General features: G+C 35.8%; 1 protein-coding gene across 1 annotated transcript in view; it reads left to right on the top strand.

Moving 5' to 3' along the window:
- The window catches only part of LOC136847692 (egalitarian protein homolog), a 222,519-nt gene extending 210,804 nt beyond the window's left edge, over positions 1-11,715 (top strand). Inside the window, 5 exon segments of the mRNA XM_067119509.1 lie at positions 2,286-2,405; positions 4,555-4,679; positions 5,031-5,228; positions 8,094-8,186; positions 10,219-11,715. Coding sequence (XP_066975610.1) covers positions 2,286-2,405; positions 4,555-4,679; positions 5,031-5,228; positions 8,094-8,186; positions 10,219-10,786 — 1,104 coding nt within the window. The 3' untranslated portion in view covers positions 10,787-11,715.
- The last annotated feature ends 2,561 nt before the right edge of the window (positions 11,716-14,276 follow it).

Genomic DNA, 14,276 nt, shown 5'->3' with positions numbered 1-14,276 from the left:
CTTGCGAAGCAAATCATTATCACATGTCAGCAATAATAATAATAATAATAATAATAATAATAATAATAATAATAATAATAATAATAATAATAATAATAATAATAATGAGGACTACGACCTATTGACAACAAAATAGTTTTAATAAAAGTCATGGGAGTCGAAGTATGGTAATTACAACCACAGCAGTAATAATTATAAAGGAAAGAAGAAAAATAAGTGAATAATATAAAGAGAAAATTATTATAATGTCGAGAAATGTGGTGCTGACCAGATGATGAAGTTTATGAGAATTAATAGCAGTTAATAATTATTTGAGAGTAAAATTGAAATGTATAGATTAAGATGTTAGAATAATTGAGAAAGAATTGAAACATTTGAAATTAAATTAAGACGGGAAAAAATAGATATAGATTAAATACGAATACGATCATTAATTGAAATAAAGTTGGATTACATTTATTAAAACAAAATTGGATTAGACTGATTAATATTGAATAAAAGTAACAAATTAATGAAATCTGCATGAAAAATATCGGACTTTAATGTAACAAAATTAACGGCCATTAACTTTAATGGAATCAGATGACTTTGAATGATTTTCCTGTAATTCTCTGCCAACAGTCGTCGTTTGATAAGCTACTGTGATTCGTACCCGAAGCAGCTGCAAAAATACTTTTTATTTCTGTCCCCCTTGCAAGTGCAGAGGCCGGGGGGAGGGCCAACCGAATGGAATGGAATGGACTGTTCGATCCCAGGGCCGAAGTATTAGATCCGCCAGTGGATATATATATATATATATATATATATATATATATATATATATATATATATATATATATATATATATATATATATATATATATATATAGTATTTAAAATTCAGTAAAAAGAATTATGAAAAAAGAAGAATGGAAAGTTAAATTTTAAAGATTTCTGTAACTGGGGTACCGTATTCATAGAGAGGTCCTGGTCAGAAACATATGTTAAGTTTCTCAAAACTATGAAGTTTGTGGACATTTCAAATTTTTGAAATTTCACTTTTTAATCTTGTTTTTGGATATTTTTTCGGGTGAACTCTGCTATATATTACAATGTATTTCCATTGTTTATCTAGATTAGCCTTGAAGATGACCTTGGATGGTAGAAACAGCTGTCAGCTTAGAAATGAATAAATATGGCAGTATTGTGGTTTTTTTGTTTATATATATATATATATATATATATATATATATATATATATATATATATATATATATATATATATATATATATATATATGTATATATATATAATTCTTTTGTAAAGTATTTGGATTTGTGGATGCAGAACAAATATGAAAATGACTAAACACAACCTATGTACTGTATATAGTTCATACACACACACACACACATGCATACATACATTATTTTCGTGTATATTCATATATGTAAATTATATATACTGTATATACATATGTATATAATTTATATAATATATATATATATATATATATATATATATATATATATATATATATATATATACATACGTGAAAAATAATGTATGTATGCACGTGTATGAATGTGTATGAACCATATACATAGGTTGTGTTTGGTCATTTTCATATATGTTCTGCTTCCACAAATCCAAACACTTTTAAAAGAATAATGAATTAGTTTATAACCTTGTAGCATTCAGGACAGCTTGGGCGTTACGTTATGTCAGTAGTTAAAACATCGTCATTGATAGTTGACAGTTTTTTTTTATTTATTAATTATTAGATGTCACTGCTACTTGAAGTGTGAGTTGCGTTTGTCACGGGAAGACTGGGTTCGTCGCTTCGGCTCATATTACATTTTAAGTGATTTATGGATCTTTTAATTATTTTTGTCTATTTACACTACGTCTAGGTTAATTTCATGGAGTTCAGCGATTGTGTTCTCCGTTTTGTTTCTATTATTTTGTTGAACTTTGATCTTTTTATTTTGTGCTTTCGAAGGTTACAGTTCATCTTGTTATTTGTGTGATTGTCTTCATATGACAACGATTTTTTTTATATAATTCCCAGCTGCTGTTTTTATGTAAATTTGTTTTTGCTTTTTTTTAGTTCATTTTGTTATTTTCTTCAGGACTATATTTAGCATTGCTTTTATTTTATACTTATCCTACACAAGAAATCTGTTACGCGGAATCCCTCTCGAGAAGTGAACGACCTCCTCGCCTTGCCGAATGTGAATATACGGTCGTTATGAATGACAAACAAACGAGGCACCTCATTAACAGTCACCTTTCTTCTTTGACAGGCAGCGCATACTGTATTGCAGCAGCAGGAGACGGGGAAGCCCGTCTACAAGGTGAAAAACATCTCCCTGAACACCCTGTGTCGTTCCTACGGTGCCCCCGTCAATCCCAGAAAAGACCAGGTACGAATTTCGGGAATGGTATATGTTATTCACGCCATGCTATAAAATACTGTATAGGGCCTGTGTTGTGCTGTGTTATGCTGTATTATAATACTTTCTCTTTGTTATTTTGTATCTTATTCGGTCATGTGCAAGATGTATATGCATTTATATTTTGCACATACCTCAATGACGAATCTGTCGCACTTTTGATTTTTTTTCAACTTTCAACAATTGTTAAGCATCCTATAGTTTTATGATCTCCCTTTTTTTGCTGAAAAGTCTTTAGAAGATAGAAGTTACAGTTTTATAAACCCGAAGATAGAAGTTACAGTTTTATAAACCCGTACCCTCTCCGAGAGAGAGAGAGAGAGAGAGAGAGAGAGAGAGTATGTAAATTATGAATTGTTTCATCTCTGTGGTTTGAAATTTGCCCCGTAGATATCTTTTTCTCATTTATATGATGATACCGTTTACATTCAGACAGATCACTGATCAATTCCTCTTTTATTTTTTCTCGGTCTTCGTATCTCCCTCCCAATTCACAACTCTGACCTACAGGAGTCAACTAACAGTGAAGTACGTTATTCACTATTTATGTCAACAGACAGTAGCTTCTTAAGGAAACACGCCCTGCCATTGCTTTCTTCGCGCGCGGAGAGAGAGAGAGAGAGAGAGAGAGAGAGAGAGAGAGAGAGAGAGAGAGAGAGAGAGAGAGAGAGAGAGAGAGACTCCTCAATCCAATTGTGTTGTGAAATTAAAATCTGGTTTGGAAGAAAATGATAGGCGGGTAAAGAGAGCGAATAATCGTTACAAATGAATGTTGCGGAATGACGTGAGTGAATGTTATCTTGAGCGGTCTTCCGGAATAGCTCCGAGCGGCCGAGAAACCACGAGGTGGGCGCGGGCACAAGCAGAGAGCAAGTCGCGAATCGTGACAGTGAACAGAAAATGCAGAGACGATGTAGGTTTCCGGGACTGGCTTGAACGCTGCCTATGACGCCTGGAATTTACCGTTAGATGTCTGATAATTGTTTATCTCTGAAACACTACTTTGGAAAGAGTTCGCTTACACACATACGCTATCTCGCACAGAAAATAATGAGCGTGTTCACCCAGACATGTGTCTATGGTGGAGGTGAATCAGATTCATTTGTGTACGTCTAAAGTGATGCGACTCCTAAAAAAAATGTTCTCAATTACGTGAGCGTAAGCTCACGCACACAATCAAATGTGCGTATATCCAAAAATGAATAAATATATTTAAAGCTAAAATGAAGTTGACCTTGAAAAGTCTACACACACGCGCTGTAAATGAATGATATTAATTTTCAGAATTGAGAGAATTAAGTGAACTTTGAAATGACTGTACACATGCAGCCACATGCACAAGAGTATTCGTACGTGTATCATCCCTGCGTGTATAATCATATCCCCTGTAAAAGAAATAAACTTCATACACCTGTCTAGGCGTTATGAAAGCGAGTGTTTAATTACAGGTGCCACTTTTCTGGCGTTAGGTTATTTCTCCTGTCAGGAGTGAAAGCAGGAAGATCTTCTCTTGCAGTTTTATGAACGTCGGTGCTTTCTAATCTAGTCTTACTGTTCTCGTGAAGAAACTATTTCTTTTCGTCCGTGGCTTCGCTGAGAGAATAATGATGGTAATCCGGGATGTGAAATCTCTGCCTTCCTGTACGTTTCTTGGATCAAGTAACCTACTGCTTCCGAGTGACAGGTTTGTCATTACTTATAAAAGGAAGTCTGTTGACCCTTTTTCCCGTGATTCGTTCTCTTTAAAAATATGATTTAGATCATTTGTTAGTGCCCACTGTCATGCTATAGTAAGTTATGATACGATAATTATACCCGTCTGAATTAGAAGAACGACCTCCTCCTGGAAGTAAGGGAAGGATTAGATGACATGAAGTAAACAAAAGAGGAAAAAAGTCGAATAGACACGCCGGCGGTCTCTCTCTCTCTCTCTCTCTCTCTCTCTCTCTCTCTCTCTCTCTCTCTCTCTCTCTCTCTCTCTCTCACAGACACACACACACAACCCTTCTTTTATTGCTCTACAACCCTAATGCATATCGGCATAATCTAGTGAGGTTTTCCATTTTATACCTGCCATTATCTTATCAGCATTGTCGTAAGATTTGAAAATGTCTTGCAGATGAAGAACGTTTACCGACGAGATCAAAGATTTTGGGCGCGGCGTCCTTTGACGGAAGACATGATTGTGTATGCAGCATATGATGTGATTGCTCTGGTTCCCACAGTACACGACGCAATGAAAAGGTAGGATCTTGGACGCACCATTATATTTATAGTTAGATTTTCTTGGCCTCATATTTATATTATGTAATTTGTGAATGTGAAAGTTGGTTTTCATTGATACTTGATAACGTTAGTGGAAAGTAAAAATGTGTATTGCTTATACCACAATAAAAAGAAAAATTATCAGTGTTATGTAAGCGAAGTTTCACCTTTTTTGTAGATCTTTTTGACAGTGTTCTTTCAATTTTCAAGTCACCCTGTGCTTGATGTTTCTTCATGTTAAAGGCTTTATTCCATGATAAAGTTGATGGGGCTTGCCTTTATAAACAGCTCTCCCTTTTGCATTTCCATTAACGTTTTCTCCGTTTTCAGACAATTAGATCCCGGATTGATGCCACTATTTGAAGAACTTTGCCGCGAACAAGTCGAGTCGATGATCCAGCCAGACGAAGTAAAGCAGAAGAAGAAGCAGCGTAAAATTGAAACCGAAGTTGCAGAGTTGAAAACAAAGTTAGCAACAACACAAGCGAGAGCTATTGTTTTATCCAATAGGGAAATCAGATTACTCAGGTTAGTGAAGATAAGCTTTTAAATGTTATCTTTATTATTTAGGTAGGAGACTTTCAAACAAGTGGAATCAAAAGGGATTGTTTTCAGTCTTTCTTGTCATTGTTCCTTCTCCTTGACTGCCTTCCGCCATTAACTTTCCTATGTTAGTTACTCTTTCATTTATGGGGAGATGAACATTTGATGGGAATTCTTTTAATAAATATACATCGAGATTGCAAAGTAATTCTGATGTTTATGAGGAAGTCTTACAAGTCATTGGTGAAATAAGGTGTGGGTTTTCAGAGGTTTCCTATTCCTTGAGGTGTTCCTTGGGTAAATAGTTTCATATGTTTCGATTCCACATTTTGCTCAGGCTGTACTGAACATGTTTAGTCAAAAGACAAGTAGACTAATGTGTAACAGTGAGTATGGCTCTTTATATACCAGGTGATTGGTGAGGGATGCAATGCTTACTGGCAGGTGATTAAGTGGGAGTAAAATCTTATGCTTTGATTGGCTTGTGAGATTTTTTCTCATAAGTCAGTTTTTCAGAGTGACAGGGATGGTACTGGCTGCTTTCCTTGTGTGATGATTCAGTTGCTGGTATTTCCTGGTGAACATTTTGATTGGTTGTGAGGGGGATATCAGTTTCTCAACTGCTCTGGTGTTGCTAGTTCACAGGAATACTCGCTTTTTTGGCTCTTATGTTGTTGGAGTCATTACCAGATGTGAGTCTTGTTAGGACCTGATGGTGGTGGACAGGAAGAATGTTTCCTGAATCAGCCAAACCCCCCCTTTACGCCCACCTACCTGTTTGTTAAATACCTTAATGAAATTTGTTAAACACCTTAATGAAATAATCAAATGCTATGTACCCGACACAAGCAGCTTTCATTCATATTATATATATATATATATATATATATATATATATATATATATATATATATATATATATATATATATATATATATATATATATATATATATATATATATATATATATATATATATATATATATATATTATTTTATATTTATCAGTGCAGAGTTTTTCACAACATAAAAATTCATTAATATATGCTATGTTTTCTCCATAACCTTTAAAAAATACTAGGCTATATGCTATCAGCACAAAATTTTTTTCTTAAATTATAAAAACAAATGCCCTAATGAGGCTGGGCCAGGACATGGCATTCTAGGAAAGGTTTGTTCCCATCATTCTACACTTGCCCCAAAGTTTTCTTCATAACCTATAAAAATTATGCTATCAGTATAAAATTTTCTTCATAACTTATATATGCTACCACTGTACAGCACGTGTTTTCCGTTCAGATATTGGAGAGGTAAATAAACAAAAACTGGGAGGATAAAGTAAACAGATGCTGAACAACCAGGCCTACACATCACGAGTCAGACGACAACTCACTGGAGTAAAATCAAGCTTGCTGGTCTTACATAATTATTATGAAAAATAATAATCAATAATTAGAATATCACTAATCACTAATTTGAATATCACTTATATAGGATAACAAATCCGTTGCCTAGATATGGGAGCTCTGTCATTGTTGCTATCCCAGGCCAGATGCTTCCTTTTGCTTCCACCTCTTATGACATGCAATCATTGAAATATCTTCCTCATAAGGGTGGTACCTCTCTCGCTTATTACAATGGAATTGCGTGAATGCACTACAGTAAACCCCCCGTATTCGTGGGGGATGCATACCGCACCCCCCTGCAAATAGCTAAGATCCACGAATACTTAAAACCCCCTCTAAAAACACTTAGAACTGCCAATTTTGATAGTTCAAACACAAAAAAAATCTCTAAAAATGCTTATACCTGAGTATTTGAGTAGTTTTATCACTAAAAGTGCATTTAGTCATGAAAATTATATGAAAATACAGTAATTAGTGAATATTTCTCAGTGAAAAATAACGCGAATGGGTGAATTTCCCACGAATAATGTGTATATGTGTTCAATAGAGAAATCTGCGAATAGGTGAGTCCGCGAATCGTGAGAACACGAATACGGGGGGTTACTGTGCATGGTCAGAAAATCTGAAAAGGAAATGCATTGCAAAGCACTAGGATATTGCTTGGACCAGAGTCACACACAAATTGAGATGGTTTATTGGTAAAACCTGACGCTCTGTTAGGAATTGTTACCTACTTATATAATTTCATACTTCTGAAAAATACACAGTAAAAGTATGTCAAGAAATATAAATATTATATATATACTAGTTGGCAAGGTACATCTGTGATACGACTGTGACGAGGTCAAAATATCGAGATGTATAGATATATATTTACTCTGATTTGAATAGAAAATGGGTAGGTTTAGTAAGATACTAAAGTAAATTTCTCACTTTCTGCTATCCAGATTTGGGAAGTCATACAGATATTGTATGACAATTTGTCACTCTCAGGGCGATATCGAGATGCATAGATATATATTTACCCTGGTATTATATTTTTTGAGAGGAAGAGCCAGTTTTTATCATAGACAATGTGTATTTTAGGAGGAAAGTAAAGTGTATTTCTCACTTCCACCTAAAAAGTTATACAGAAATTTTGGGACAATTTTTCACTCAGTGCCACTCACAGGCTGGCAAATGCAGTGAACAAATATGTAAAAAACCCACCTAAAAATTTTTTTAGCACAATAATATTTCAAGACGTGATTATTTAGACATATATCAGTCCAAAACTGTAAAAAACTAAAAATTGATAATTCCTCGAAATTAGGCAGTCAGTGCGCCCCTTACTTTATATTTCCATTTGTACTTTTATGAATTTTACAAATGAAGTTGAAGGTCAAGGAACATTTTATCTGCTTGATGAAGTTGCATAGTTCCTAAATAAATTTTTTAAATTTCAGATATCTGGAATTAAGTGATGAAGAAAGAGAAAAGCTCGAGGGGTCTTACAAAGTTGCTAAGAAACTAGAACGCCTTCAGAACAAAAAAGACAGGTATGTTCACAATGATTTTTGCTGCATGCTGCTGATACATTGCTTATGGCTTGGTAAAATCTGTGGAGTGCTTTTATGCCTGAATTTTGACAGTGATTGCACATGCCCTTGTCAGTGCTGGATTGTTGTAAAATGTCCATAGAAGTATTTGTTGTCAGGATTTTCTGTTGTAGTCATTTAACATCTATCATTTTGCTCTTAATCATGTCCCAATACCTTGTGATTTGGTCTTATTGCAACAAGTGCATATGTAGAAAAGGAGTGCTATATATTCTTCTCTAATAATATGGTGATTTCACTGTTATTGTGTTTTAAAATTTTTTCCAATCGTGTGTGCAGTTATGGGTGAATTGGTTCATTAATCCCCAGAAGTTGCTCCTTAACAAAATTTAAATGGTACATTTTGAAAATCTTAATTTCTTACAGGGGAGGTACTGAAATTTTACATATGTTTGGATTAAAATACTTTACTTGTGATAATAACCCCTTAGAAGTTTTATGTGCACTATGTAGCAAGCAGTTGTTCCTATGACTTACTGAAAGTTTGATGCAAACTTGTAATAGATGTCAGTGATTTGTCCTTAAAATGTGTACCTATTGTCAACATTGCCTTGCTCTGCATATTAAAAGCATGCTTGAAATGTCACCAGATGGCTTACAGCCAATTCATTGCTTTACCTCCTTTGGAACTGTTGCCGCCAGAGTTAATTTTGCTGAAATGTTAAGTGTAGGTGAAGGTTGTTGTTTTTATAATTTGAACTTTTATTTATGCTCTGCTATGCTTGTATTGCATCTTGCACAATATTTGTACTGTACATACGTACAGCCATCTTTATTTGCTCTCCTGACAGTGACTTAATAACAGTAAACACATGGTTAAGACTCGGCTATGGGTAACTAAATAATAGCAATGTTAATTCATGTAACTACTTTGGCTGATTTTGAATCATTAAAAGTTATTATTTCTTCATTTTTTTGTTTATACAATATGTCTGTTTTCAGATTTTGCTCTGTATTTATTCATATGTATCTTGCTGAGTTACAGTGCTCTGTTTGGTTAGGGGACACTGAAAAAACATGCATAGGGTGAATTTTGGTGTCTAATTGTTATAAATTTACACTGTGACTGTTATATGATCTTTTAATCTTGTAACTAGTATGTAAAAACTAATTTAGTAGGTATTTAGTGCATTGCTGTAAAGAAAAATTTGTGACATTGTTGTGGATTAAGTTACCAGATAGCAAAGGAAACTAGTATTTATCATATCATTACTTGGCATAATATACTGTACCTGGAAGTTAAAATGGTGAATCATTAAAGCTAGTTTTGAGTTGAAATTTGATGACAGGGTAAAGCGAACAAAATTTCTTAAGGCATTAATGATAATTAGTCATTTGTTTTGTGACAAAGAATAACTCAATTTTTGTGAAGGGTAACTACAAAGACCTAATTTAATTATTTGGAACTTAATTTGCTACCAGAATTCAATTCATTCCATGAAATGGTAGTTGTTGCAACACAAACTTGCTTCGGCATTGTTTTTTATTTCACCATATAAAATTGGAGCACTTAGCATGTACATTTAACATTAATTGTAGTTGTTGCTTTTAATTGTATGACTTACATCATGCTTGAATCTTTATAAATGCTTATGATTATAAGAATCTTTTCTTTCAGCAAGAATCTGTCATCACAGCTTTAAACAGTATTTATCAGACAGTGTCTTCGATTTGCATTCTTTTAGATTCTTCAACACTGATTCCAGTTGTTTTTGCTTCATTGTACAAAACAATATGTTATTGCCAGATCTCAGCATTGATATGAGTTGTTCATTGAGCCATGTGAAGTTGATATTCTCAACTACCACAAATATTAAGGTCTGATGCAAGTGTTTTCTTAAGATGGTGATTTGCCTCTCCATTATGTAAGTACACTATTGAACATTTGTAACTTTTTGATGTATAAAGAATTCAGAAGACTTCCAATCTGTATCCACATAATAATAATCTTTAATTTAATTTTTCATTGCAGAGACGAATCTCCGGATAAAAATGGTGATGATGATGATGACAATAGTGATGAAAATGATGACGACGATCGTGATGGTGTGGAAGAGGGTGAATACCCAAGTCTGAGCAGTGTGGGATCAGGAGGGTCAGGAGGCTCTGGGGGTGGCTTGCTCTCACCGCGTTGTGATGGAGAAGGGGAAGCAGATGGCTTTGGTGGCTCACCATCCCTTGCTACTAGCATGAGCATGGTGGATCAGGTACTTAGCAATGGTGCCATGGACCGATTAGAGAAGATTGATAGACTAGAAGCAATATTAGCAGCAGCTACACAAGTTTCTGATCCATCATCTCCTGTAGGTACAAATAGCAGCTCAACTGCTCCATGTTGCTGTCCTTGTCATGGATATTCTCAGGGAGTTTCTGTGTCTCCCCAGACTTCCCCCCCACACTCCTTTCATAGTAATGTGCCCCCTGTGTCTACACTATCCAATAAAGCTGATGCTCAGTGCCAGACTCTCAGTACAGGCGATATTGTGATCACCAAAGTGTTCTTCCCAGATAGTCCTGACAATGTTAAAGATAAAAAATAACAATATTGTACAGTGTGTATATAGTTTTGTATATTTTTAATTCTTCTTGAGAGTGTGGTTATGACCACAGTGTGATAGTTAGATGGTACCGATTGGCGGCACCTGTGATAGCAAGCCCATGATGGGTTCAAGCAGCTAGCTATAGGGTAATTCACCTACTTTAGGTATTTTATCAAAAGACTGACATCCCTTTATTTTATTTGGGGAGAATGCTGTGTCTTTTGTAAAATACCTTCTAATGGTAAAGTATCCTCAACTACCACCAGACATGCTGGTGCAGAAACTAACTAAAGCTTTAATACTACTCCCCAACACAAGTGACACTACCAAAGTATTTTATCATTTTTCCAGGTACTTATTTTGCCAGATAATTATCATTATTATTATTGTAATTCTTTTTAATCTATTGTTATTAGGCACTTATAATAAATTCAGCTTACTTCAATGCTGAAGTACTGCTAGAGTTGGGATGCTTTTTTAGGGTTGGGAGCATATCATTATCAGATGCCTTCTCTTAGGTATATTAGTTTTATTTTCAGTAACAGAAGAACTCAATAATATTTCTAGAGAAATATTTCATTGAGCATAGCAGGTGAGGCCAGGTAAGACCCAGACTTACCTGAAAATCCCACAGGAAGCCTTCACCCCTGCTCGCTATAAAATGAAAAAAAAAAAAAGATACATGTCTTTGAAGCTCTAGATTTGTGTTTACATCAGTTTTGTTTTTATCCTGAACCATGCACCGTATTTTACATTCCAACCATTTTAGTAGCATAATGTAAAGAAAGAAGACCAATACAAATGCTAAACTAAGGTCATAAACTACTGTCTCTGGGAAAATGTGTATGATTCTTATGAACTCTGTAGAACAAAGGTTTTGACTCAAATGAACATTGGTGTGTTATTAATAAAATATTTTTAACCAAGTTTATAGTTGTTTATTCTTATCCTGTGTTATAGACTGTTACATTTGAAACAGTTACTGTACTATGCTTAGGGGGAACTTGTGAAAATAACTAACCCTTGGTTATATTTAAATTCGTGTGTTATATGAACAAAGTAGATTGTAAGACGCTCTGTTAAACATATGTAAACATTAACTGTGGAGCATCACTATATTGTGATCGAAAATAATGAGTAAAAAAGCCACAATAATATAATTGATAAATTGTATATTTTAAGACACAAAAATATATAAAAAGGGGATAAAAACGAGGGAGTTTCGATTGTTTAGCAGAACAGTCCTCTTCAGCCAACTGAAGAGGACCGTTGATAAATGGTCGAAAGCTCCCTCTTTTTATCCCCTTTTTTGTATATTTTTGTGTCTTAAAATATACAATTTATCAATTATATTATTGTGGCTTTTTTACTTATATGTAAACATTATAAACCTAAAAACAAAATACAAACTCTAGCATCAGACGTACACTATACAAACATTTCACCACATTTACTACCAGTAAACAGAAAAAATTACAACTGACAATTTTGATAAGGTATTTTGATTTGTCCCTTTTGCATGCCCTCTGAGTCTTCATCACTCCACAGTAATTGTTGCTGGGAAGGAATGTCATTAACAGGAAGCATTAGGCCTGCTGGAGACCATTTTATTCAATAACTCTTGAGGCACCAAGTGAAAGTGGGCACTGCTAGAGTTGAAGGCTCAGGTGCCAGTTGCTCAACTTGAATTGGGCATTTAACAATTTGATCAACAGGAGCTTCATATTAATTCTGTTCTCTTCTAATTGGAGCAAGATGGTGAAGGGAAATCATATCTCTGCTGCTCGGTAGATGTACTTGAGTGTAATTCAGATACACTTCCAGAACTTCGTCATTTACCAGCGATCCATACTTGCTAGTTTCCCATCAGTTTAACGAATTGACAGTACAATTACACCAGTGGGCGGTGACTCACTCAGTGGATCTCTCAGCCAGATACACTCCAGGCAAGAGGAACTTTGTGACAGACAAGCTGAGTTGTCGGGGTCAAGTGCTGGGAACAGAGTGGTCACTTCATCTGGAAGTAGCGGAAAGGCTATTCCATCTGTCGGGAGGGCCAACAGGAGATCTCTTTCTGACCAGTTACAACAGAAAACTAGAAGTATTTTGTTCAGTTGTTCCAGATCCCTGGGCCTTGGCAGAAGACGCCCTGCAACACCCTTGGGACAACCTGAACGTTTACGCCTTTCCCCCTTTTGCCTGATCCGTCAGGTAATCAACAGGGTACAGTAATGACTCCTCAAAACCTCAGGATGACCCTAGTGGCTCCCTTGTGGCCACGCGCAGAGTGGTACCCCAATCTTTTAGCTCTGCTGACCATGGCACCAAGGGAGATTCCCTGCTGGTACAACCTTCTTTGCCAATCATGCATTGAGAGGTTCCACCAATCAGAAGGGTCCCTATCTCTTCATGGCTGGAGTTATCCAGTAAAATATCTCTTGCGAGCGAAAGGCTTTTCTTGCAGAGCAGCAACAGAGATGCCTGGCTATATCAGAAGACCATCTACAGCCATGTACCAGAGAAAATGGACTGTCTACTGTGATTGGTGTCATCAGCGGGGTTTCTCTTCAGTCAGAACTTCTATTCAACAAGTAGTGGACTTCCTCATATTCCTCCATTGGGAGAAACTACTGTCTGTGTCAGCCATCAAGGGCTATGGAGCTGCTCTAGGATTAGTTCTGCGTTTGAAAGCTGTAGACAGTTCCGCCCCATGGGAAGTCTCTCATGATTCTCAAAAGGTTTGAACAGTCCTGTTCCCCAAGAGATCTTAAGCCTCCTAACTGGGATTTGACCCTGGTACTTAGCAGCCCTACTCGTGCTCCATATGAACCCTTATGGGGTTCATCAGACAGAAATTTAATCCTTAAAATGGTTTTACTGGCCTTGGCTTCATCAAAGAGAGTAGGTGAACTTCATGGACTCTTGTAAATTTTAAACTCAGTCTGTTATTTGATGCAATAAGTAGGGTATTCATCCACTCATACTTGTGTTCAGGTAATGAGTTCCTCATTTATGTAAAGAACTGCAAGAAACTCTCCCTCTCAGCAATTAAAGGTTACAGATCTCTCTTTGTGGTCTTTCTCCAGCATGGCTTGGATTTGGGAAATGATGGGAGCATTTATGACCTGTTTCAACATCTTGCCCAATCAGTTCCTTGGACTACAGTTAAACCTCCAAGTTGGGACTTTGACTTCGGTCTTGTGGACCCCCGACAGACTTCTTGGCAACCATTGGTCCTTTGTTGGTCTTTTGTTTGCACCAGAGCGCCCATCAAGATTCATTCTTCTTGGTACTACTGCTTTGCCTGTCTTTAGAGAAGATAGTTTTTGTTGGTGAGGGCCGTCAGGGCATATCACCATCAGAAAAAAGCTGTCATCCCTTCTTGATTCTTACTTCATACTGGTTGTATGAATCTTTTGGTCTCAAAATATTTTGTTTCATATTGGCTGTGGCAGGTTATTCTATAGGTTTAATTGGACATTTTAGTAGA

The sequence above is a fragment of the Macrobrachium rosenbergii genome, chromosome 17 (genome assembly GCF_040412425.1).
Source record: "Macrobrachium rosenbergii isolate ZJJX-2024 chromosome 17, ASM4041242v1, whole genome shotgun sequence".
Classification (NCBI taxonomy): domain Eukaryota; kingdom Metazoa; phylum Arthropoda; class Malacostraca; order Decapoda; family Palaemonidae; genus Macrobrachium; species Macrobrachium rosenbergii.
The sequence above is the reverse complement of the archived record's forward strand: the minus strand, read 5'-3'. Positions and strand labels throughout refer to the sequence as shown.